Raw genomic sequence first — 26,137 nt, forward strand, 5'->3', positions numbered from 1 at the left:
CAAGCTATGAGGGTCATAGTGATAAAAATTGCTATACACTATTATAAAGAGTGATTAGAAGCCAGGGTTGAACCCACTAGATGATGATTACACAGTACCCTTGCCTTGAACCTTAACTCCCCCTCCAGGCACCAGGGACCCCTTCAAAGTCACAAGAGGTCCAGGCAGGCCCATCCAGAACCCTCCTGTTTGTTTATGAGGTCATTCCCCTGGAGTTCAGTGCTGGTTAATGGGCATATCAGGGGCCTCCTTCTCCTCCTCCAAGACCGGAAGTTTGTCTAGCACTATTGCCCAGCGAACACAGCGGCTGGATGACATCATGGAGGTGATGGCCTTGCCAAACTGGTTTGAAAAACAGGTCTTCAATGGTACCCCTAGGGCTGCTGGTATGACCTTGGGGACCACAATTCTACCCATGAGGAGGAGGGTCATAGTCCTCGGGCCAAGCCAACCCCAGCAAGAAACAGTTCCCCTCTAGGGACCCCATGTTCCAGCTTCACTTGCCTGACTGTTCCTTTACAAAGTTCTCATGATCCTACTTCCCTTCCTTTGCTTATGTTGTTCACCTCTCCAGGCTGCTTTTCCTCTGTCCTTTCCACATACCAAAGCAAGTAAGGGCTTTGTTCTCCTAAAATTCTAGAGTCCAGATACCATCTCTCCCCCTAAGATTCCAACTGCAGGCCCAACTCCAACCCTTCTCCCACTCCTCCAACCCTTCTATTGCCTAGTAGCTTTCTGGTGTCATCTGGCTTTTATCCACTTTAACCAAGATGGGGGGGTCTCTCTGAAAGCCTTGGAATTTTATGTAGTCTAGGCTGGGCACAGGGAACTTACAAAACTCACAGTACAACTCCATTGTACAGATGAGGAAATTGAAACTGAGAGGATCAAGGCCTTCCATGGGGTAGAACAAGGACTAAGACCCATAACCATTTTTGCCTTTTTTTTCTTTTTTCTTTTCTTTTCTTTCTTTTCTCTTTCTTTTTTTTTTTTTTTTCTTTTTTTTTTTCCCTAGTACTAGGGATTGAACCAGGGTTTTGCACATGCTAGGCAAGTGTTCTACTACTGAGCTACATCCCCAGTCCACATTTTTTGCTTCTTGACTCCAGGACTGGACTTTCTCTACAGGATCCTGACTAGGGGGAGGGGAAACGAGGGTGACTCAGGGATTCAACACCACCAGTTTGGTAAAATATTCATTCTCAGACTTGAGCGCTGGAGCAAAATATTACCCTTGGCCCCAAAGCTGCTCCTGCCACTCCCTACTCTGCCAGTCCAGAGTTGGACCTGGAAGAATCTGGACCTTTACTGTTATAGCCCTTTAAACTGAACTTGTCCAACCCCTTCTTTTTAAAGATGGGCAGATAGAGGGTCACCTCCATTTCCTTTTCACCCAGAGAAGATTAATCCTCCTTTTCCTACTTGCAAGTCTCCTAGGCTTTACTCACACTGCCACAAATGCCCTTCTGTGCCTGTAACCTTCTCTGTGAGGTGAATTTCTTTCCTCTTATCTTCCAGGATCAGTTTACACACCACCTTCTTTGAGAAGCCTTCCAGGATTTCCCCCATCCTCAAGGTTGAAGGGTGGAGGGAAGGGGTGTCAGCATTGGGCAGAATTCTACTGTTTCACATGTCATACCAGCCCAAGTTGCCTTCACCTCCATGAGCTTCAACTTCTTCCTCTGTAGAATCCAGCCACATCTATCTTCAGTGGTCAACTTGACATAGTTGTCTGACATGCAACAGGTGCTCAGCAAATATCAGGGCCCTCCTCATGTGATGTTTACTCTGTCCTGGCCTATGGCTGTAAACTTCCCCATACCAGTGCTGGGCTGCCTTTTGATCTCTAGATCACCCCCACCACAAGTTGCCCCCTGATCCAGCACCACTCTGCAAGTAGGAAGAGAAAGAGGCAGACGGGTAGGTCTAGAAGTGAACTGGTGCTCTAGGGGTTTGACAGCAAGGACAGAGTGGGAGCCTCATGTACCACCAGAGGTGAATGATCAAGAGTGCAAGATTTAAGTCAATGCACGCAGACTTCACCCGTACAATTCCCCTGCAGCCTGCAGAGTAACAGAGCTAGCACCAAGCAGGCAGTTCACTGGAGCCAAAAGCCGCACCTCAAGCAGGCCCTGAGAATCTGAGGGGACCTAGGTATGCTCTGCAAGAAGGGGTGGTCCAAAGGAGTGCATGAGGTTTGAAGTACAACAGAATTGGCCTTGGAGGGCACTCACACTCCTCAGGAAATAACATGGGTCCCAGGCCAAGTAGAGACACTCTAGGACCATATCTGCCAAATTGTTCTCTATTTACCCCTGCTCCAGTGTCATTGGAAGGTTACTTTCTTCTCTGTGCCTTGGTTTTCCAATGTGTAAAACCACTTCTCAGGGTTTGGCAATGAAATGAGAAGACACATGGAAAAGAGAGTGTATACTAGGCCTCTCCTTAAATATGCGGGCGTGGGGGGGGCAGGTGCGCTGTTGCACAGCATCTGAATCCAGGTTCTTCTGGGGTAACTGGAACCAACTTCCCACAATTCTACATTCTAGTGCTAAGAAGCATGGGCGTTAGACTCAGAAGGTGTTAAGTATGAATCACAGCTCTATTACCTATGAGTTTTTGTCTTCATCTTTATAATGGGACAAAAATTCTTGTACCATTTGGTTGTTACAGGGATTATGTACCTGGTACATAACGAGTACAAGACAAATGAGTTATATTTTTATAGTTTTATTTAATGGCAAGTACTCCAGACCCCATCCTCCCGGTTCCACCCTCTTTGATCTCCAAGGAGAACATCTGGGGTGGTGGGTTCCAGGGATACTAGCACGTGAAATGGAGTGGCTTACCTCTGTGGGTCAGGCTGACTCTTTTGTTTGCTCTTGGAAATGTTGGCTCTCTCTCAGCCTCTATTTCCTCTATTTGTTGAATGAGTCTAGAATCCACATTCTGTTTAGGACTCTGGCGCTCCAGGAGGCAGATCCCACAAGGGCTTGAGAGAAGCATGCTAGGTGAAGGCAGTATCTGTGCAAAGGTGTGTGCACGGGGGAGGACGTACAGCGTGGTTCATCCTGCTCCATCTCAGATGGTCCCAAGCAGTCCAACACAGAGTCAAGGTGCTGCTGGTCACTCAGTTCCTGCTCTGAGGTGGCCCAGACCAGGTGTCCCGAAAGTGGCCTGGGGGCGGCGCCAGAGTTTGAGCATTGACGCCGGGAGTGGGTGGAGTCGAGGGAGGGGACGTGGTCTCACGAACAAAGAGAAGGGCGGGGAAGGGCTGTACTGATGGCTCTAAGATTCGTATGATTCCAGGCCACTTACCCCGACTCGGGGCACCCTCCTCGACTTTAGCATAGAGCTTGCACCTAACCTACCGACGCCCACTAGACCCGCCAAAGACACAACCGCGATAGCTCCAAGACTACAATACCCAACACCACTGGCCCGCGATGGGCGGGGCTTTCTTCGGGGCGTGGCCGTCAAATTGAATTTCCCCAATGGGACACGAGGGTGGGCGGGACCCGACCAAGAATTGGCTGCTGCGTCAGGGCGGGGAGGGGCCAGCGAAGCTGCTGGCGCGGCTGGACGGACAGCTCAAGCAGAGTCCAGGGGACGGTTGCTGAGCAAACGTGGTATCCCGGTTGCGGCGCCTTGCGCCGGGCGGTCTATAATCCATCTATTGGGTCAGGAACGAGCTAAACTGAGGCCACGCCGCACAGACGGGCTGGACTGAAAGGTAGGTGTGCGGACCTCCGGGCGCTCCAGGACCCCCGACGGGTCCGGAGGGTGGAACCCGGATATCTGGACAGGGGTTCTGGAACTCCCATACGTGGGAGCCCACCCAATCACGGGAGCTCCAAGTCTAAGGAAAAGGTTCTGAGCCATAGAGGAAAACGTCCACTTACCTCAAGAGGCTCCTCGACCCCCAGGAGCTCTAGTCTATGGGGGATGGGGACATACCTTGAGGAAGCGCCTACAAACTTCAGGCCCCTTACAATCTCCAGGGCCCCCAGACAGTGTGATTAAGGATTCATGGGACCAATGAGGGGCAACAGCAGGAATTTCTGAGAAGGAAAAGACTTCTCACAGACCCCTGGGTGTCCTAGATTAGATACTAGGAACCCCAACCCCTCAAAAGAAAAAAACGTGAGGAAACAATGTTCATGAAACCTAAGACTGGCGGTAACCACTGAGTGATCCTCTTGGGGTGAGCGGGGGGTGTAACCTCCGACAAAATAGAGAATAGGCAAGAACCCTAACAGGCAAGGGTTACAAAGTTGACCCCATCTGAGCTCCAAGGATGGGAGAAGCAAGCAGTGAACTGAGCAAGCAGGTGTGACAAACCCCAACTGTGGAGTTTAGGACTTCCCAGGACCCATTCACCAGATGGGGTGACTAGCTAAGTGACTGTTCTGGAGAGAGGAAGGGATGGTTGAGGGATGAATCAACAAGTGGGATGGACATCCTGGAACCATTTCAGTCACCATATATTAACCTAGGTGTGCTGGGCCATGGGCTCTTGATTTCCAGAAAGACATTAGGGTTACAAGATGAAGGAGCGAGTTGGGCTAGGAGGCTGGATCATAATTTAAGGGTTCATTTTGATGGGTAGTGATGGGGCAAGGGGGAATGCCTTGGACTCCTGGGGGCACTTTGGAAGGGTGCTTCAGAAGTTGTGACCAATATTTTTATTGTATCCTTTCCTGTCCTCTGAATCTTTGGGTTCTTCCTTGTCCCTGTAACAAATCCCTGGCCCTTTCTGATCCTGTTTGCCTAAAGTCCAGAGTTTGGATGGGTTAGATTCTGAAGGGACTTTCAACAGGAAAAGGAAGTTTAAGTATATGACTGGTAGAAGGAGCTGGGTGCCTGGACGCCTGGCTTCAGAAGGTCAGGACAGTTGGCATCAGGGGAATGAGAGGAGTGGAGAATTGTGTGCCCAGAGGGCTGACTCCCAAGAGTTAGAAGACACAGTTTAGTAGTTCCTGTACCTGGGGGAATGAGAGTGATGGTGGCATCAAGGCTAAGCCCATAGCCAGAGGCTGAGCTTGTGGAGTAGGTGGGGATGGGGGTTGGGCAGACTGTGGAGATGGGAGGGTGGGGCAGGAAATTGTGGAGACTTGTGTGCACCCCCTGGCGGTGAGTACAGATTGGGTGGGCCTTGCTGTACTCAATTCAGGTCCCTGACCTCCCTGTTTGAGACTTAAATGAGATGAGGGTCCATCCTGTGCCACTAGTAGACGAGCTGGCAAGGCTGGGACAGGCATGCCTATTCTTGGTTTGGTGGGTTTTCCAGCACACTACCCTAGAATAGAGGACAACTCCCAGCCAGAAGGCACATCACGAATGGGATAGCAAGGATAGGGCAGCAATGGATGGTCACAGGTTAGAGGGAAACTGAGGCACAGGCTTAAGCGCCTGTAGTTTTCTAGAAGCCCCGATAGTCCTAACTGATGTCTATCCCCTGCAGAATTCTGAGCTGGTGTCAGGTGCCTTAGGCATTGAGGATCTCACCAAGAGGTAACAGACGGAGCTAAGGGCCAGTGAGATGGCAGACGAGGCCTTAGCTGGGCTGGACGAAGGAGCCCTCCGGAAACTGGTAAGTGGCCCCATGACCCCCACTGTGGGGTGGGCACACTAGGCCAGATCAGTCAAAGCTACCTCTGAGCTAACAGTAAGAGATCATGGGGGAGGGGTCAAGGGAACAGGGCCAAGCTGGTTCCATGTGGCTGATGCAGAGGTCCCTGTGGCATGTGCCTGTCTGTTCCAGGTGCTAAAGCCTGGTCCTTCCCAGCACCCCCCACTGCCACCACCTGTTTAAACAGTAACTACTTGGTACTTGCCCATGTGTAGTTACAGGTGTGGGGAGGCTGGATCTGCCTCTGCTGAGCAACAGCCTGGACAGTATCTACCCGTGAAAGCTGTATAATAAAGGTAGTGGCAGTGATTAATAATGCCAAGGCACTGTGCAGGGCAGGCTAGGTGCTCAATACGCCATTTCACAGAATAGTCACAGTAGCTCCAAGAGCCAGGACACTGCTGCTCAGAGAGGTGAAGTCACCTGCCCAAAAGCATGCAGTTAGGAGCTATACCAAGATCCAGACCCCAGAGAGGGTTATGGGGGACCAAGAATCCTGGGAGAGCCAAGGCTGGAAAAATGCATGAGAGAGAAACAGTTTTTGTGGGCCTCTATGAGTTCTGTCAGACTTCTGGTCTGTCATTTTTCAGTGTCTCAGTTTCTTTATCTGTAAAATGGGGGAAGGAAGTGTGTATGAACACAAAATCTAGGTACTAGGGTTGGCATAGAGGTGGAATGTGTGAGCCCAGATCGTGGAATGGAGGCAGGATGGGTCCACTACATCCCCTTTCCCAGTTTCTTCCTACTCCTATGTACAGAAAGGCGGTGGAGGAACGCAGCAAGGAAGTAATAAGACCACCAGAGAACCAAGTACCAGTACATTTGGGGAAGGGCTGAAGTCCCACCCAAGACCCTGACTCTTGTCCAGAGAAGAAAATTAAAGATTTACTTTTCGTAAAAGACAAATGACCCTATGCTGCTCCCTGAAGGCAGAGGATGGGGCCACCCAGCCTAAGCCAGCTACCCTGCAGTCCAGCTGTGATCTCCTCAAGGCACTATGCCTGTGAGTCCTCAGATCAGTGCCTCAGACTCTCTCTGCTGCCACCCGTCGTCACTGCTATATGCAGACTAGAAGGGATGGGGTTGGGTTTCCAAAGGTCAGATCTCTCTCCCCTCAGGAAGTCAGGGCGCTGCAGAGAGAAAGCCAGGATTGGTCCCAACTCTAGGGGTCCACACTGAGGCCCAGGGTTTCCAACCGCCATCCCCCACTCATGTGAGGTTTGGGCACTGGAAGTAGTAATGGAAATTGGTCCACCCTGTACCCTCCCTGGGAAAGGACAAACGAAACCCCGCCTCTCGTCTCAGGACCGCGGTGCTGCCCAAGGTCTTTCCCACTCCGGAGACCAGTTCCTCCACCGCTGGGGCGCCCGCCATTTCTGCAACCGGCCCTGCTGAGGGTCCCGCCCCGTGCTCCAGCCCGCCCGGCCCTCGCCGGCCTCGTGGCAGGAACCGGGGCGTCCCGAGCCGGGCTCCTCCCCGCGGGGCCGGGCCTTATAAGGGAAAGTTGGGCTCGCTCCGTCCGCCCTGCACCCCAACCGACTCGGGAACCAGGCAGCTGCTTCCGGCCTCGGCTCTCGCACATTCCTGAGGACCCGGCGTTGGACTGCATATAATGGGGGCGCCTGAGGACATGCACCCCGCCTGCCCCTCCGCTACAGGCCCGGATGCCCTCCGCCTAGGTCCTGGGTTCGGAGTTCGCACTCCAATACCCTTGCTGGGTGACCTGTGGAAGCAGCTTAGTTTCTATGATACTTTGCTTTCTCTCTGTAGATAGAGACATTAAAGCAGGGGGCGGCGAAGGGCTTCCTGTCTGATTCCCCCCTGGGCGCCTAGCGTGAGGCTGTGGGAGACGCGTGGGCGAGCCCTGGGAGCATAGGCGGTTCTGGAGCCTCTGGACCTTCAGCGCCCTCTGGCGCGGCTTCGCTCCACTGCTGGCGGATCCCGGATGGGCGACTGGGGTCCTGGGATTAAGCAAATGTCTGGAGTCTCCTGGGTTGTGCAGGTGGGGAGAATAAGGCACAGAGAGATGCTGGTCCTGTTAGACGCCCCAGCAAGGAGAGCAGAAAGTACCGGGAGGCCCGGCTCCCCTGGAGGAGGAAGCACCCTCTTTCCTCCCAGGAGAATTTCACTGGGCAGTTTCGGAAACCCGCCCCATCTCCTTCCCCTTTCCCCTGGTGGACAATGGCTCTTTGTACTTCCTTCCCTCCCTCCCACAGCCCCCTCCACACACAGCAGTGGTTCCTGAGAGGGTGGGGGACATAGGCCGCACAACAGGGACACTGTGGACTCTGTGGACTGACCTTTGCCCACAGGCCCAAAGGGAAGGGTCATGCCAGGGGGTGACCAGTAGAATGAGTTCCATCCCTCAGCCCTGTCCCACCCACTTGGGGGAATTAGAGAGAGGCTCCCAGTTTCTAGATCAGGACCCTGAGGCAACTAGGGCTTGCAGAAGTGTCCAAGTTCCCACATCAGGCTTTTCAGGGACAAGGACCCCATCTCTAGAGCCCAGCTCATTGGAAATGGTGACCCAGGAGACAAAGAGTTAGTCATTGCCCCCACTGGGCTCTTTACCTTCTGCACAGCAGCAGCTGAACCTGTTATCCCCTGAGATCCCCAATCTTTAAGTGTTCTAGCCTCATTCTCCCTCCCTCTGTCATAATAGGTCCCTTAGGCTTAGGAATCCTAGTCCAAGCTAAACAGATCCCCAACACACAGTTCCAGGGTCTAGAGGTTCCCCACCATGACACACAGACCCCAGCATCTTAGTTATCTGCAGTCTGGGGCAGGCCCTGGAGTCAGAGAGACCTGGGTTCAAATTCTGACTCAGGTAAACAAATCACTTCTCTCTGAACCTGTTTCCTCTTTTGTTCAGATGGGAAAAATAATGTATCTAGTATATTTGTGAGGTCCAGACACTGAGGGCTTATTACCATGTCTGACACAGATTCTCAATACATGTGTCCTGTCCCTCCCATTTACCCTCTCTTCTATCTCCCTGCTGACTAGCTAGAACCAAGCAGGAAGGTTGATAATTATTGCATCAGCATATTGCATATGCAAGGGAGACCTGAGTCACTGTTCCATCCCCATCCTCTGCCCTGAGGTGAGGGCCATTGTCTGATCCAGCAAATAAAGGAAACAAAAATACAGAGAGGTTGAGGGGTGTGCCCCTCACCACTCTGCCAGGACTTGACTGGGACTTAGACCCTCCCATAGCTCCTCAGGAATATGGAGCCTTGAGGACTCTGTACCCCAAGGCTTTCCCCACTATTCAGTCTAGGATAAGTTGGCTCATGGCGGAGCTGGGCCAGCCCACACTCCCTGCTGAAACCTATCTCCAGCTCACCCCCATCCCAGCCACCCCACTGCCCCACTGATCAGGAAGAAATGATAAAAGGGGAGCCTAAAAATGAAGGGGAATGGGGGGTTCCTTGCCTCTACCCCTGAATGGTTTGGGGGATAGGGATAAAAGAATCACCTGCCTTTACTTGCTTCTATCTGGCTATCAGACCCACATTGGAGGCTTATCTGCCACTTTCTTCCTGGGGGCCGTGGATCAGTCTTCTCCCTTGAACTACACATGATCCCTGGGGTGGGGGCCTCTATCATGTGGTGTCAGAGAACCACAAGGATTAGCTAGCTCAATCCAGAGAAGATGTCCTTTTCTGGACCTGGTTAAACTAGATACCACCAAGGGCTATTAGGGCTAAAAAACTGGTGGTACCATCCCTGCCTGCCAAAATGCCCTGCCCCTTGCCCTCCTCTCTAGGATTCTGGGTAGCCTCTAGGACCAGCTGCCTTATCTCTGTGTGGAGCTTGCCCTCCCACTCTGGGCCCTGGTTCCTTCAATGGTGTCTAGGATTAGGGCAGTGTAGGGAGGGGGGAATAGCCCCCAGCCAGACAAGTAGCTAGGACTCCTGAGCATCAGCCCCTACCCCTGTTTCCCCATCTGTCAACCAGCAAGGCTGTGGTGCTCTGGGACTGAATTGTGGGAGTCTCCCTGCTCACAGAGGTACTCCAGCTACCCAAATCACCCTTCCCTCTCAGGGACTGTGTTAATGGCTCACAGGAGTGACCTCTCTTCTCCAGTGGTTCTCTAGTCTTGGGGTTTTGATGAAGGGCTCTGAGGGGAAGGAGTCAAATAACAGGAAAGAGTGCTTGACTGCTTGGCACCTGACACAGGTGGGCTGCTCATTTACAGTTGGTGCTCTGTGAACCACAATACACAGCAGGCTCCCCAGGATCCCTGGTGCTGTGAGCTGGGTCTCCCCCTGAGACTTCTGCCCTGGGTGGGTGGTCAGGCACGTGAAGGGCTTGGAGCAGACAAAGTGGACACAGACCATTCATTGTGCCCTAGGCAGAGCCGTAGGCAGCTGGTGCCAGCCCTCTATCCCTGCCTGCCAAAATGACCTGCCCCTTGCCCCCACCAACCCTGCAGCTAGAGGTCACAGCAGATCTGGCAGAAAGGCGGAGGATCCGCTCAGCCATTCGGGAGCTGCAACGGCAGGAGCTGGAACGAGAGGAGGAGGCTCTGGCATCCAAACGTTTCCGTGCAGAGCGGCAGGACAACAAGGAGAACTGGTTGCAGTGAGTGGCAGGGTTTGGGGTGGGGGTTACATTGGAAATGCAGGTGGGAAGGGGAAGCATGTATCAGGGCTCAACTCATGTGTGGGCAGGTGTGAATACAGGTATGTCTGTGGTTGTGGACTGTGTATTATGGTGGTGTCCCAACCACACTGGTGTGGACATCATGTCTGAACATGCAGTGTTAGTTCCCACATCCAGGGGCATCGTGTATCAGTGTGTAGCCAGAGGGTCTGCACAGACAGCTACATATCCCTCTGCCAAGTTCCTGGGTACCCTGTTCTGGCCCTCCCTTTAGCCCATATCCTCCATGACCTGGCCTTGGCAGTGAGAATTATAGTCATGATATCTCTGCAGCTCTCAGCAGCGGGAAACCGAACAGCGGGCTGCCCTCGCACGACTAGCAGGGCGGCTAGAGTCCATGAATGATGTGGAGGAGTTGACCACACTGGTATGGCTCAGGGCAAGGGATGGGAACAGGACTGGGATAGGGAAGGTGAAGACCTTGACTCTACAGCCTAAAACCCATGGCCTGCCTCTCACCCCCAGCTGCGAGGCGCTAGTGAGTACGAGGAACGCAAGCTGATCCGAGCTGCCATCCGCCGTGTACGGGCTCAGGAGATTGAGGGTACGTGCCCTGTCCTGGCTCCACCACTGCCCTGCTATGTGCTGCCTACAGCACCTCCCAGCCACTCGCCTGATACTTGCCTCTGCCCTTCCAGCCGCCACTGTGGCTGGGAGGTTGTACAGCAGGCATTCCAACAGTGGCTCCAGAGAAGACAGCAAGGGGCAGTCAACACACAGGCTGGAACGGCATGAGGTAAGGCACATGGGCATGGTAGGAGGGGGCTCAGTATCTTGTCCCACAGATGCCAATAGTACAGAGCGCCTGTGTGTCTGCTACACTGATGTTTGACTGTTAAGGAAGGGCCCCAGACTGTGTTTGCAAGACTTTGGGATTCTCAGGCCTCTGCCCCTTCTCTCAGGCAAATTCTGGCCACATGTTTTCTACTCCAGACTTTGTTTCTATCCAGGCCTTCCTCTCAAACCCAGCCTGTTTACACTGCTCACAAGTTCCCGCCCCTTCCCCATTACCACCTTTATTGATACATAGGTTCCTCTCCAACCTCCACTCTTACTTTCTAACCCCATTCCTGCCATGCAGCCTGCTCCTAGAGGGATCTTGCAGAAATGCAAACCTAACCCTGTTACCTCCCCTCCTTAAACTCATCCCAGGCTGCCCCTTACCCCCCAGCATTCTTACCTTGACTCACCAGGGCCTGCCTGTCAGGTCCCAACTAATTGTTGGAGCACCGTTCACAGAGTCAGAGCTCTCTCTTCTCCAAGGAGTGCTGGTAAAACGTCGGGCCATGTAGATCCCCTTAATGGCCAGCAGAGGCCGCTGGGTCACCGGTCCTGGCAGATTTCTATACCTACTCACTGATTAAACAGGCTGAGGTCAGGGTCAGGGGCCTCTGCTCCAGGGATCTCTTAAAGCCACGAATCCCCAACAGATCTGCTACCATTTCCAACCACTAACATTAGGATCTGGTCCTCTCTGAATCAGCTTTGGCTAGGCATGCCAAGAGACTGGGAAGTAAGGATCAGCGACTGCCCCATTTTTGTGCAGGTGTCCATAGGAAGCCAGGCTCAGCCCCTCTGCTTTGCATACCCTGCCTTGGGCACCTGCAAGTCTTGCCCTCCATGGTTATGGGTAGCACTCAAGGTAGGAAAGCCTTGGTTGCATCCTATGGGTCCCCCACAGGTATCAGAGGCCAAGGAACAAGAGCAGCAAGCAGAGGTCCCAAAGCCAACCCCAATTCCTGAGGCCACCAGCCAGGATGTGACCACAGTGACGCTCCTGCTGAGAGCCCCACCTGGGGGCACACCTAGCTCATCGGCCTCACCTGACAGTTCACCTACCACTGCTTCTCCTGAGCCTCCACTTGAGCCTGCTGGAACCCAGTGCCCTGCTGCCGAGGCTCCAGGCAGCCCTGAGCCACCTCCTAGCCCTTCAGGAGCCCCTAGACCTGATTCTCCTGAGTCACCAGCCACCCTGAGCACTGAGGGGCAGGTGGTCAACAAAGTGAGTACGGTACAGGGGTAGGATGCCAAGCGAGATCCTCCATCTGGATGACTGATGTCATGTCTCCCTTGCAGCTCCTGCCTGGGCCCACAGAGGCCCCTACTGCCCAGGGCCCCACCAGAGGTCCCTCCAATACAAAAAAATCAGGTGAGCGTTCCAGCAGGGGTAGCTATAGGCATCTGCCTTCCCCTGCGCCAGACTTCCTTTCCCTGTCTGTAGATTGAGCTCTGATGCCTGAATAGTTGCAGCCTCCTCAGGTTTAGGCAATCCCTGACTGCCCCTGAGGTGTCCCCGCCCCTGGCCAGGCCCACCCCTGCCACCCATGGCCAGAGGCCTCCCTGCAGCCTTGAAAGGCAACGGGCCTCAGGCACATTCTTTTTCCCAATAAGGGAGTGCGCCCATCTCCCAGCCAGAGTCATGGGCAGTGCTGGCCAGGGGGGCTGTCTGCTTTCCCCATCAGCAAGGAGGATCTGGACACCCTTCCTCCAGCCCAGGCTTAGCCCTGGCCCCCAGGAGTATCCAAGTCACCCTGGGGTCAGGGTAGGAGGCAAGGGAAGTGACTGCCTATAGGAGAGATATGACTGAGTAGCAAGGTCTTAGCACTGGGTGATGTAGGAGAGGGTGGGGAAGTTTGGGGTACACAAAGGTGTTGGGAGGCCTACAGAGATGTAGAGGAGAGGAATATAAGAAGTGGGCCCACTCCATCCACTCTCCTTTCTCTTCCCCCACATGGCTACCACCCACTCCTGAACCTGCCAGACCTGGCTGGTCTCCGACCCTGCCAACGCTCCTTATCTGTGCTGAGCCCTCGCCAGCCAGCCCAGAACCAAGGTACTACCTATTCTCAGCACCCCCAGGATCTGGGCAGTCCCTGTCCCACTCAGCCACTAACAGCCCTCCTGTCCTTTCTAGAGTCCACTCCTCTTGCCAGCGGACCTTCCCCATTCCAGCGGGCTGGCTCTGTGAGGGACCGTGTCCGCAAGTTCACATCCAATTCTCCTACAGCTGCCAGACTCCAGGATGGCCCATCCCGGGCGGCCTTAGGTTCCCCAACTCCAATAAAACTCCTGGGCCCCTCCTTCATCAGCACCACCCCTGTTGCCTCCTCTAATAGCTCCTCCTCTCAGGGCCCCAGTGACACCTCCTCCCGGTTCAGCAAGGAGCAAAGAGGAACAGCCCAGCCCCTGACCCAAGAGGAGGGCCCCAGGGGGCGGGGCTTGGCTGCCAGGTCCCTTGAAAACGGAGCAGGGGGGCCCGTGGCCTGCTCAGAGGAGCCTAGTACCCAGCTGCCCGTGGCCATCGGTATTGCCGAGCCAGGGAGCAGTATGAAGACTACATTCACCATCGAGATCAAGGATGGCCGTGGCCAGGCCTCCACGGGCCGGGTGGTGCTGCCCACAGGCAACCAGAGGGCAGGTAGGCCTCCCCACTGTCTCCCCACTACTGGGGATGAGTGCCTGCAGCTACCCAGCTCTGTATGGGGGACAGGTGCTGTGGCCAGGGCTCAGGGTGTCTCCAAAGGGTGTGCTGGGAATAAGAGTGCCACCAACCTTGGTTGGCACCACCATCACCCCATCAGATCCTGACAGTAGCCCTTCTCCCTACCCAGAACTGACACTGGGGCTGCGGGCACCCTCCACACTCCTCAGCACCAGCAGTGGGGGTAAGAGCACCATCACCCATGTCAGCAGCCCTGGGACCCTGTCGCGGCTGGGCAGTGTTACTCATGTCACCACCTTCAGCCATGCTTCCCCTGGTAGCCGAGGAGGCTGCAGCATTAAGGTGAGCCCTTCCTCATCCCACCAGCTCACCATCCATGTCAAACTGCTTAAGGGTGTAGGACTTGCAGGTTTTCTCTGCTCTGCTTCTTCCCCACTATACACACCTAGAAACTGAGGCTCAAGGAAGGAAAGTTGTTCTAGTTGTTCCAGCAGATTCCTTAGCCATTGGTGACCAAGCTAAGACCAGATTCTGGTGTATCAACCACTAGGCATGTACAGGAAGCTCATTCAGTACTGGCCTTAAGCTTCCTACTTGCTGATCTCTGATCCTTAGTTCAGAATTGGTTGATTCATTCCTAATGAACAGATGGGAAAACCGAGGCTCAGAGAAGGTAGTAGGTCTTTGCCCCCCTCTTTCTGTGGCAGCCCAGTGACCCCGCTCCCAGCCCACACTAGACATCAGTCCTGAGGTGTAGAGCTGCTCATGGGCTCATCCAAGATCAGCCTGACCCATTAGAAGATTAGAGATTAGTGATTAGCATCTGCGTCAACCTCCCTGTGGGGGTTGGGCAGAAGCATCGATGGGGGACAGACAGGTGGGGGAGTGGGCACCAGTCAGGTAAGGCAGCAGCCTAGCAGGTGCCACGGGAACTGAATACACTGCATCCTTCCATTATTCATTCCCAAGCCTGGGATCAACTGGCTAGGAACTCATTCAGGGAAGGGATCCTCAGCAGGCCGCCCAGCTGCCCAGGTAATATCCTGTATGTCTAACCAGGGACTGGATGGGACTTTGGTGGAGGTGAGATGGCTAGAGCCAGCTCAGTGCCTTCTCAGAAATGACAGGGAAAGAGGGCAATAATTCATCTTTCCTCCAACAGCAAGACCCAGTGCTGTCTGCTAAGAAATTGGGGTGGGATGTTATGAGTGGGTAGTTGTAGCTGAGACCCTTGAGTGAATGGAAAGTGCTACAGTGATACTTGGGTCTGGCACTACCAACTAACGTCAGTTTCCCCATCTAGGGGAACAGATGGCTGTCTATAATGCACTGTCTATAATGCTTAAAATTGGTGATTAGATCTGAGCACCATGGGCAGGCTAGAATCCATTTATCTCAGAGCTACAGTCGTACCTTGTTAGTTGTTATAGCAGATTGCTCAAAGTCCAGTATCCCTGTGCCTCAATTTACCCCATCTGTTCAAGGATTTCTAAAATGGTACGGCATGAGGGCAAAGGCACACTGGCTCTAGAGTCTAGCACATTGGATCCTTATAGCTAATGTTCATGGTAGTTCAAATAGCCCTATTCCTCTGCTCCCTGCCTCAGTTTCCTCATCTGTGAGGCATGGGGTCCTTGTCTCATTAATCCTTCAGCCTTGATGTACTTATGGTCTGTGATCTCTGCAGGGCCAGGACCAGGCCTGGCGTTCGGCCTATTTGGGCAGGCCACCCCTCCCCCATTGTCCCCTCCACAGAGGAGCCCAGAATAGGTTTCTATTTGGGCTGCAGTTCCAGCTGGCTGGTGGTGAGCTGGGAGGCCGGCAGGGGCGGGGCAGGCCTGCTGCCCTTGCCTTCGCCCTCCGATCAGCTGCAAAGACTCTGATTCTGCCAGCCATAGGCAGCTGTCCCTGCTACTGTCCCACCATTACACCCCTTAGAGTCCCCTCCAGCACTATGCCAGGCGTACCAGGGCCTGGATCTGAGATGGCTGCAGCCCTTGAGGAACGGTTGGGCCAGGCTTTGGAGGAGCTGCAGGCGGTGGCTGAGGCAGGCCGGGCAGCAGTGACCCAGGCAGCTGAGGCAGCTGTAGCCGCCATGGAGCCTGTGGCCCAGACGGCTGAAGAGTTGCGGGCTGAGACAGCGGCACTGAGCCGGCGATTGGATGCATTGAGCAGGCAGGTGGAAGTATTGAGCCTAAGGCTAGGGGTCCCACTTGTGCCGGATCTTGAGCCTGAGCTGGAGCCCAGTGAGCTGCTTCTGGCTGCTGCCGACCCTGAGGCCCTCTTCCAGGCAGCTGAGGATGCTGGGACCCCAGTGGCCCACCCACCTGCCTTCAGCACCCGCCGCCGCTCCTCCACTGGCCCCAACCACAGCAGCAGTCTTGTAAGTCTTTCTCGGCTGGTGGGAGCGGGTGGTTTTGAGGTAGGTCCTGCTTCTGCTAAGTGCCCTTACATGTGCTGTCACCTTCTCTGAGCCTCAGTTTACCTATCTGTACAGGGGACTAGGGTACTAGTGCTCCAAGATCAGGACAAGAGGGTGCCAGACTCATCCTGAGGCATACGCACTAGGCAGCTGCCCTGGCATCCTCTGGCATGACCCAGCCCCACCCCCCACCCCCACACCCCAGCCAGACCAAGCCTCCCTGAAACAGCTGCCACCTCGGCTCTCCTTACCATTATGACAGATAGAGAGGCCCTGCCAGACAGGGAGCAACTGTAATAGTTGGACTGGACCTTGGCTTCAATAGTAAGATGTCCTGGGAAAAGTGGGTGGTTAGGTCAGGGCCCTTAAAGGATGATTTCCAGCAATGTTAGGAGAGTGGGAGGTAGTATTCAGAAGAGAGCTTCGGAGAGGTTTTGGCTCAGAGCAGCTGTAGTCAGACACCTGGTTAGAAGCCTGCAGGCCCTGGTCCAATTCCTTTGGCAAGGGAAGGTGGGATATGTGCTACCTGGGCACTGACCCAGGGTCCCAGGTCTCAGGAGCTGCAGGATACCAAAGAACTTCCTGGGGAAGGACTTGGAATAAAACAGCAAAAAGAACTCAAGTTCAGAAGTTATACTACCTTTATCTCAGACCCCAGGTTGCATCACATTTATAGAAGGACTATGGGCAAAACATTCAGCTGCCCTGAGCTTCAGTTTTTCCTTGTGTTGAATAAGGACATTAAAATCCCTAGTGCTTATACAAATGTTTGTTACTGAATAGAAATCATTATTATGCCACTACCACTTGCATTAATATGATTATGGATATGTGGGAAAGCCTACATTAAGACTATTAGTGTCTCTTCCCTAGTCTGACACCAATACAGCCATCCTGGGGCAGGCAGGCTGGCAGGCTAGTGGTTATTTCCAAGGCTATGCCAGCAACCCCAGGATATGGCCCTCTGACCACTGTGGGCATTGTGAGTTTCTTCCTTATCCCTGCTTAAAGGCCATATCTTCTCCCCACCATAAAGATGGAGCCAGAGCCAGCGGAGCCCCCTTCTGCTGCAGTGGAAGCAGCCAATGGTGCTGAGCAGACTCTGGTAGACAAAGCACCAGAGGGTCGGAGTCCTCTGAGTGCCGAGGATCTGATGGCCATTGAGGATGAAGGAGTCCTTGACAAGATGGTATAATGGATCTGGTGGGTTAGGGGTTGGTAGTAGGTAGGAACCTGCTGGTAGACAATGACAGCTTTATTTGCAGCTGGATCAGGCCACAGACTTTGAGGAGCGGAAACTCATCAGGGCTGCACTTCGGGAGCTCCGACAAAGGAAGAGAGGTAGAGACTCAGCTTCCCTACCCCAGATCCAGCTACTCCATTCCAGCTGCTCCTCTCACTCTGGGGTCCATTTATAGATGCTCCAGCTTAGTAACTGCCCTCCCCAACTTCGCCTTTTCTAGACCCAGCTGTTCCCTTGCTTCTTTCCCATGGATCTGGCTGCTCCCTTCCCTAGGTGCTTTTTTTCCCTGACCATTTCACCCAGCTTCCAGTTACTCCTGCCCTCAGCCACTCTTTCTTTGGATCCAGTTGCTTCTCTAAGTACTGTCAACTACTTCCCTGAATTCAGATATGCCTCCCCGCAGCTGCTTCTCTCTCCCAGAGGTCCACTGACAGCCATCTTAGCCTCTACCTCCATCCAGCTTCCCCTTTCCTGAACATAGTTACTTTCTTTCTCTGTTACTCCCTGCTGAACACAACTGTTCTTTTATTATTTCTCCAGATAGTTTCTGGAGATACCCCTTTTCTGACTCTAGCTGCCTCCTCCAGGGCCTACTGATGGCCACCCAGCCTCTATCCCCACCTACCTACTTCTTTAGGCCCAGTTAACCCCCTTCACCAGCTTCTTTCCAACTGCTTTTTCCCTGGATTATATTGCTTTTCAGATACCTCCAATCACTCTCTCTCTGAACCTAGGTAATCCTTCCTCCAGCTGCTCTTTTCCCCACCTACGACTCATTAATGGCCCAGTCAGACTGTTTAGTCAGCTACTCCCTCTCTAATCTAGATTCTTCCTTCTGACTCGACTATTCATTCCTATAGAAACTTCTTTCTTGGATCCAAAATACCAGTTTGAGATCAGTTATGTTATTCTACATTCCCTAGTTTCTGCCTGAATCCACTGCCCCCTACTCATACCCCACTCCCTGCCAAGTTGCAGCTGTCCTCTCACCCCAGACACTCCTAGAGAGGCCCCTGTCAACTGTGTCATTAGTGTTTCTAACAAGCTGCCCTCCACCCCATTTTGTGTGCCCTGTGTGCCTGTGCATATGTGCTGTGTGGGCACTGGGTGGCCCTTCTGGGTATGCCTGGGGCATCCCCCACCCAGACCAGCGGGAAAAGGAACGGGAACGGCGGCTGCAGGAGGCACGGGCTCGACCAGGGGAGGGCCGAAGCAACACAGCTACAGAGACCACCACAAGGCACAGCCAACGTGCAGCCGATGGTTCGGCTGTCAGCACTGTTACCAAGACTGAGCGGCTCGTCCACTCCAGTAAGGGACCAAGTGGGGTTTGGGGCTCAGAGTGGAAATAAGTCCTCCCCACTGACCTTCTGTGCCTCTAAATACCCTTCCTTTCATCTGCTTCTCCAGATGATGGCACACGGACGGCCCGCACCACCACAGTGGAGTCAAGCTTCGTGAGGCGCTCGGAGAGTAAGGCCGCCTGATGTGCCTCTGTGCCTGCCACTTGCCTCCTCGTCTCCTCGCCTCCTTGCCTCCTCAGGCTCTTCTTCAAGCACTGTCTTCATCTGTGCTCTCACTTTCTCTTCTCTACCTGTAGTTCTCACCGTCTCTTCATACGACCTTCCCTCCTGTCTCCTGCCCAGGGCCCCTCACCTCACTCCATTCTCCATTTTTTGCAGATGGTAGTGGTAGTACCACAGTGCAAACCAAAACTTTCTCCTCTTCTTCCTCTTCATCCAAGAAAATGGGCAGGTGAGCATGGGTGCCCCACACCACAGAGGAGTCAGTGCCACAGGCTACCTCACTTCATACCCATTCTGCAGATGGGTAGATTGAGGTACTGTGAGGTGACAGGTGTATAGCCAAGGAGGGACAAAGTGGATGTCAAACTTGCATTGTGGTCTCACTTAATCTTCAGTCATACCACGGGGGAGATAAATGTTCAGTGATACCAGATATTTGCTTAGGGTTTAACAGTTCTGAATGGCAGCAATAATGCTGAACCCTCAGAGAAGCCTGCCTACCATGCTGAGCTGCCTCCTGGCACTTCCCATTGTCTGAAAACCACCTCCCCAGTCACAGAGCACCTTTACACCTTAGCTCTGTAAGGGGTGGGTAAACTCCCATGTTACAGAGGAGGGCAGACTTGGCAGAACAGGGTTAGATCAGAATCCAGTCCAGGGACTCTGAATCAAACCTGCATTCAAGTTCCAGCTCAGAATGCCCTCTGAAATCTTAGGCAAAGTACTGCCAAGGGCCTCAGTTTCTTCATCTTTATTGGAAATAGTATGGGTTCCTTCCTCCCTTTGTGAAGTTTAAAATGGTATATAGGAGAGCTGGGCATGTAACCCAAAAATAGAATACTTGCCTAGCATGCAGAAGACCTGGGGTTCTATCCCCAGCACTGAAATAAATAAATAAACAAACAAATGCACACAGAAAAGGCTCAAGGGACGTGAGCTGTTATTTTTACCATTACTACTACTCTGCTGGTAATTTTATTTTCCTATGCTGCCGGAGATTGAACCCAGGGCCTTGTGCACACAAGGCAAGCACTCTACCAACTGAGCTATATCCCCAGCCCTGCTGGTAATTTTTATTACTTGATAATGCCCAGATTGTGAACAAGCCTATAACTTGACAATACAATGAATCTTCTCAGATAATTCCTGGGGACTAAGTCTGATCAAAAGACCCTGGCTCCCAACTTCTTGTTGCTGAGCCTCCATGTACTCTGTAAAATGGGTGTTTGAAGAATGTTGCTCCCTCACTGGTCAGAATTGCAGGTGGTGGAGATAAATAGTATGGAGGATGCTGGTGCACAATAAGATCCATTCCTCAGCAAGCAGCGGCAGAGGCTCAAAGTGGCCCTCTTCTAATCCTGTAATTCCCACCCACCCCACCCCACCCCACAGCATATTTGACCGTGAGGATCAGGCCAGCCCAAGGCCTGGCAGCCTGGCTGCACTGGAGAAACGACAGGCAGAAAAGAAGAAAGAGCTGATGAAGGCGCAGAGTCTGCCCAAGACCTCAGCTTCTCAAGCACGCAAGGCCATGATTGAGAAGTTAGAGAAAGAGGGTACCACAGGGTGAGCAGCAGAGGGCCAGGACTGAGAAGCTGGAGCTGGGCTTGGTGACCAAATGTTGCAGGGGAGGGCCTAGGAGTGGGTAGAGCAGGGATGAACTGTGGTGGAAAGGATCTGAACATCATAGAAGGCAAGGCTTGGGGTCTCTTGGGTGGGCCCACCAAGGTGATGACCTGTAGTCTTGTGATCTTGCCCCAACATAGCAGCCCTGGTGGACCTCGTGCAGCTGTGCAACGCTCCACCAGCTTTGGTGTCCCCAATGCCAACAGCATCAAGCAGATGTTGCTGGATTGGTGCCGAGCCAAGACCCGTGGCTATGAGGTGAGCCCTGAGAGGCCAAGTAGCTCAGCAGCCTCCTCAGACCCCAGCTTAACACCTCCCTCTTTGGAAAATTCACTCCCCTGTGAATTTCCACAGCTTCTGGCAGTGAATATGGAAAGCCTTCTGGAATAAGGAAACAGAGTCTGAGAGTGGACACATTACATGCCCTAGATCCCAGAATAAGGATTAAATAGCAGGGCCTAATGAAGGCCCTTTGGATGGTGGGCATGGCTCAAGGCCTAACCCACCTCTTGGAGCCTTCACTTTGTGACACTGTGGAGGGTGCTGGGTAAATTTCTCTAAGTGAAGAAAGGAGTGATGGAGGCATGACCATGGCCTTACCGTGCCTTTCCACAGCTCTGTCCCCCTAAATCACAGACATGGGAGTTAACAGACTGAGCTGAAGGCAGCTCGTGTTCTGAGTACTCACCTATTGTGCAGCCCTGAGCAAACTACTGAGCCTAGGTCTGGAGTGCCAAAATACTGGGGGATACTGGGTATGGAGGAATTGCCCCCCAGGGTCCTGACAAGTACTTCTACCTCCCATAGCACGTGGACATCCAGAACTTCTCCTCCAGTTGGAGTGATGGGATGGCCTTCTGTGCCCTAGTACACAACTTCTTCCCCGAGGCTTTTGACTACGGGCAGCTTAGCCCACAGAACAGGCGCCAGAACTTTGAGGTGGCCTTCTCATCTGCTGAGTAAGTGTGGGCTCCAACCCTGGGGGTGTTGGCTCGGCTCAGCTGCCTCAAGACCCCCTGGAACTGGCCAGCCACACCGTGGGTCTGTGGCTGAGACCCCCTTTCCCAAGAGAGTCCCCTTCCTCCTCTGCCCCTACCCACCTGCTGCTGAGTGTGCCAGGTGCCCGCCGGAAGGAAGGAGCGGCAGGTCCGCCTACCAGCCCAGGCCAAAGCCCACCAGGTGGCCTTGTCCATATTCCCTTCCTCTTCCCTTTGCCCCTCTCCCTCCCTTCTCCCTTTCTCTGTCGTCCTCTGTTCCCACTATCACCAGAGCTTCCTGCTCCCACGGGATCCCGGCTGGAGATTCCAAAAGGAGGCTCCTGGCCCGGGCACCGTGCCCGTGCAGCCTATATAGGTGCTGCCAGAGACTTATATAGGACATCAGCAAGCCCTCCACTTTGGAATCGTTGCCCCTTCTGCTCACTTCACCCTCAGCACCCTCCTTCATCATTCTTTCTCTTCCCTTCTCTTTCTGGTTCCCTCCAGATTTCTTCCTCCTCCTCCCTCCACCTCCTCTCACGCCTCCCTCACCCCCACTCCCTGGGGCACAGCCCTCCTCTCTGACCATGGCGCCAGTGCCATTGCCCCCCCCACCCTGCGTTCCCGCTTGCCCCAAGAGTTCTCTGCACCTGTGACTGGTTTGGCCCCCCACCCCTGTCTGCATTGCACACCATTAGTGATGGGTAGTGAGCGGCACGTCCACAATTGGGAGGGGGCATGCGGGAGGCTGGCAGACTGCACACCAAGAATGTAACTGAACTCATGTCTCTATGTGTGTATGTGTGTGTCTCTCTGTTCTCCCTTCTGTCTTCTTGGCCTCTTCCCCCACTTCCCTGACTGGGCCCTTGCCCCCTGCCCCTTCCCGGCCCCCTACCCTCCCCAGGACCCATGCGGACTGCCCGCAGCTCCTGGATACAGAGGACATGGTGCGGCTTCGAGAGCCTGACTGGAAGTGCGTGTACACGTACATCCAGGAGTTCTACCGCTGTCTGGTCCAGAAGGGGCTGGTAAAAACCAAAAAGTCCTAACCCCTGCTTGGGGCCCCACGGTGAGAAACGCCGCCTCTCCCACCCGCCCTGATTCAACTGGAATCTGCTCATCGGGGCTCAGAGAGGGGCCCGGGAGGTGGATGGGGCATTGGGGAATGCTGGAGGGCCCTTATAAAAGGCAGAGGATGCAGACAGGATCCTACCTTCTGATATTTCAGGGCCTGCAAGTGAAACCACTATTCATAGTCAGCAATGACCTAGGTGAGCAGGACTATGAGCGGGGGAAACCCAAGGGAGGCTCCTGATCCAGGCTGCAGGTCCAGAATGACTATCTGACAAAAGTGTAAACTAAGCTTGGATCTGTACAACTATCTCAAGCTAAAGAAGGGATAAAGTTTCAGGCAGAGGGATCAGTCTATGCTCAGGGCTAGGAGTGAGAGAGATGGAGAGGATGGTACACCCCAGAAGGGAAGGAGCTTGAGTCTTGAGTGTAAGAATAGAGGAAAGGGCCACAGTCAGGAGTCTGAACTTCTTCCTGAGGACAAGAAGAATCCTAAAAGATGTCTGAACTGAGGAAGGATGTATGTAGGCAAGTCAGTATTCTAGAACATTCCTCAAATGAGGCCTGAGACGGACTAGATGCCAAGATCAGCATAAAAAATAGAAGGGACAGGCTTCCTGATATGGTTTGTGAGGAAGCAGGAGGGTCAGGAAACTTTCCAAGCTTCCAGTGTGGATACTGGGGAGTTGGTGGAATGATCCAAGGTGGGAAGCTTGGGAATAAGGCAAGTTCAACAGGAAGATGTTTCCAGCTGAGTGTCCTGGATTCCCCAAGCCAGCTATGGCATATCCTCTGTGGTCATTTCATCTCAGGGCTACAATAGAAAATTAAGATTCTGAATTAACTGCCCCTTATAGATAGGAGCTCAGAGCTTGGAGAGGTAGGCTTAGAGTGTCTCCAGGAGTGAGGTTCAGATCAGAGCTGAGGTCAGAAAGTGGGGTTCCAGATTCCCCATTTAGTGGCTCTTTTCTGTCCCATCACTGTGTTCCTATCTGTTTTGTACACAGATGTAAAACCAGAGGTCCAGAGAGGATTACCTAAAGTAATGTGAGTCAGGAAGAGTGAGCCAACTAGGGTACACTCAGAGGCCCTTTGGGGTTTGTGGTCATTGTAGAGGATAGCCCACATGTGCACATATGTACTCAGAGGTGCAGGTGAGGAGAAGATGGGCTTGATACTGTCTCCAGGTCATATATGGACTTAGGAACTGCTGCCCAACAGGCCAGCCTGGAGGGAAAGGGGCCTACTGCAGCCTGATCCAGTTGGAAAGTGTGACTCAGCTGTGCTGTTGCTCCAGTTGCCTGCTGTTTGGCCTGTCACTGGGGCAGCCTGAGCCCTAAGCCATGCACCCCAGTGTAAACAATGGCTTTATAAGGTCTCCAGGGAAGGCATCAGGGCGGGAGGGGGCTCCAGATTGGGGGAGGAAACCTTGGATCCCCGGGAAGATAGCCCAGCTTGAAGAAGCTTCAGAGAAGAGGCTGTTTCTGCTCCATGGTGCAGGTAGGGAACAAGCCCAGTGTGAGGCAGGGATGACCCCAAGGGCACATAGCACATCAGCAACAGAGCCAGGAACCTCTCACTCATCCTGTTTTCAAGATCTCAAATGAGGTAGGGGAAGACTATACTGTTATAAAGAGGAGGAAACAGAGTCACAGAACAGGTCAAGGCCTTATCTAGCATCCACAGATGATTAGGAGTAGAATCTGGACTGAAACAGATTTTCTGCCTCCCAGGCTCCTTCCTTGAACGAGTGTCAGGTGAGCTGAGAATAGGTCCCAGTCCTACCATAGGCCTGGGTGTAACTGCAAAGGTACAAGGTGGGAGGTGGTCTTGGGGTGTCCTGTGTCTTGGAAACAGGCTCAATTCCTTCCCATGTCTTCCCTGCCAAAGCAGACTTATTCAGCAACATTGACTGAGTGCTTACTGTGTGCCAGGCATGGCAGACGGGAGGAAGCAAGGCAGAAAAGGTCTTGGTCTGGGAGAGAAGGGGAAATAAAGCCAGAGAACAGACTCCATCTTTAGAGCTCTGGAGTTGTCAGTTGTGTAGTAGCCACAACCTATTTACCCTTGAGTGGGGAAAGGGATCCTGCAGTAGCAAAGACAGAGCTTTACTCGGGTGCCAAAACTGTCAGGTCTAGCCCTGCATCTACTGAACTATGAGGCTTAAAACAAACAAGGGGCAGCTTCTCTGCTCTGTGACTCAGTTTCCCTATCTGTAAAGTGCAGCTTGCACTCTGAAGGGTGGTCCAGCTCAACCCTGAATGTGTTGTAGGTGGTCTATTGGTATTGATTGGAACCCTCATTTGTGTCCCCTGCTCTACCCAAGGCAGATGATAAGGATGCAAGAACTGCACCCCTGCTGGTTGTGTTGGTGCATGCCTATAATCCCAGCAACTTGGAAGGCTAAGGCAGGAGAATTTCAAGTTTGAGAACAGTCTGGGTAACTTAGGGAGACCCCCATCTCAAAATTAAAACAAACAAACAAACAAAAAAATGCCTGGGGATGGTAACTCAGTGGTAGAGCATCCTTGGGTTCAATCTCCAGTACTGGGGCAGGGGAAGAAAGAACCCTCCTATACACACCGCACACAAGTGCACGAGTGAGTACACACACACACACACACACACACACACTTCTTGGCCTCCATTTCCAGCAGCAGGGTTATCCCTGGGGCAATTTCCAGCAGCAGGGTTATCCCTGGGGCAAGGATAAGAGTTCATAGGCCACCTGACAGTAAGTACCAGGTTAGGAAGCTGACAGAAAATTATCAGGGGCCCACAGTCCTGGCCATGCAGAAAGATTTGCCAGTAATGACACCACCCCTCCTGATGTCCAGCTCAGAAGTCTTTGCCCACTGGAGTGTGCTAGTGAGGGTGAGCAGGAGAATTCAGAGAACATGGCTAGGGTATGGAGCCAGGACCTCCCCAGGTCTGGAGGGCTGGGAAAAGAGACCCACAACCTGGTTGACTGGGATGACGCATGCTCTGTCCCTACCCCCACCCCTCAATCTCCTCTAACTGCCTAGTATTAATACGGGCAGTGTTATATCTGGGATTGGGCTGGTGGGGCCAGAGTTTCTGCCCTCCAGGAACGTTTTTCCCCCAATCGATGAACAGTAGAGTTTATCAAAGACCAACAGTGCAGCAATGAAAAGACCTCGGGGTAGAAGGGTGTCACAAAATGTAGGCTCATGCTGACAACAATCCCGGTTTCCCCCCCCTGCAGGATGCTGGTGGACTGCGTGCCCTTGGTGGAGGTGGAGGACATGATGATCATGGGAAAGAAGCCCGACCCCAAGTGCGTCTTCACCTACGTGCAGTCGCTCTACAACCACCTGCGGCGCCATGAGCTGCGCCTGCGCGGCAAGAATGTCTAGCCGCACCGCCAGCACCGCCAGCTCGCAGCAGGCTGCCGCCCCCACCCTCCCGGCACTGTCCCCTCCCTGTGCTCTTGCCCACCGCTGCCTTGTCTGTCGAGACACCCTCCTCCGCATACACACGCGTTTTGATAAATTATTGGTTTTCAACGA

At 53.3% G+C, this 26,137-nt stretch overlaps 1 protein-coding gene across 6 annotated transcripts; it reads left to right on the forward strand.

Annotated features, from left to right (window-relative positions):
* The first annotated feature begins 3,604 nt into the window (after nucleotides 1-3,604).
* Nucleotides 3,605-26,137, forward strand: Smtn (smoothelin). 6 transcript variants are annotated; one of them, XM_047562910.1, is made up of 21 exons: nucleotides 3,605-3,733; nucleotides 5,465-5,593; nucleotides 10,071-10,219; nucleotides 10,574-10,667; nucleotides 10,766-10,844; nucleotides 10,939-11,036; nucleotides 11,982-12,302; nucleotides 12,377-12,449; nucleotides 13,062-13,133; nucleotides 13,215-13,718; nucleotides 13,912-14,084; nucleotides 17,201-17,353; nucleotides 17,430-17,505; nucleotides 18,554-18,718; nucleotides 18,818-18,880; nucleotides 19,090-19,162; nucleotides 20,326-20,499; nucleotides 20,700-20,817; nucleotides 21,367-21,518; nucleotides 22,441-22,605; nucleotides 25,834-25,972. In XM_047562910.1, exons 2-20 carry the CDS (start codon nucleotides 5,543-5,545, stop codon nucleotides 22,583-22,585), a joined length of 2,733 nt encoding a protein of 910 aa, XP_047418866.1. In that variant the 5' UTR covers nucleotides 3,605-3,733; nucleotides 5,465-5,542; the 3' UTR covers nucleotides 22,586-22,605; nucleotides 25,834-25,972. The 6 variants fall into 6 exon arrangements, with proteins under 6 accessions (XP_047418866.1, XP_047418864.1, XP_047418865.1 ...); XM_047562908.1 differs by lacking the exon at nucleotides 22,441-22,605 and having other exon boundaries at nucleotides 25,834-26,137; XM_047562909.1 differs by lacking the exon at nucleotides 22,441-22,605 and having other exon boundaries at nucleotides 20,703-20,817; nucleotides 25,834-26,137.

Source organism: Sciurus carolinensis, chromosome 8, assembly GCF_902686445.1.
Source record: "Sciurus carolinensis chromosome 8, mSciCar1.2, whole genome shotgun sequence".
Classification (NCBI taxonomy): domain Eukaryota; kingdom Metazoa; phylum Chordata; class Mammalia; order Rodentia; family Sciuridae; genus Sciurus; species Sciurus carolinensis.

What these genes read in the sequence shown, in the direction of transcription:
- Smtn (XM_047562913.1), top strand. Translation starts at nt 5,543, where the DNA reads ATGGCAGACGAGGCCTTAGCTGGGCTGGACGAAGGAGCCCTCCGGAAA. An exon ending in AACAAGGAGAACTGGTTGCA is followed by an intron (nt 10,220 to 10,573) that starts GTGAGTGGCAGG and finishes ATATCTCTGCAG; the next exon opens with CTCTCAGCAGCGGGAAACCG. An exon ending in TCATCCAAGAAAATGGGCAG is followed by an intron (nt 19,163 to 20,325) that starts GTGAGCATGGGT and finishes CCCACCCCACAG; the next exon opens with CATATTTGACCGTGAGGATC.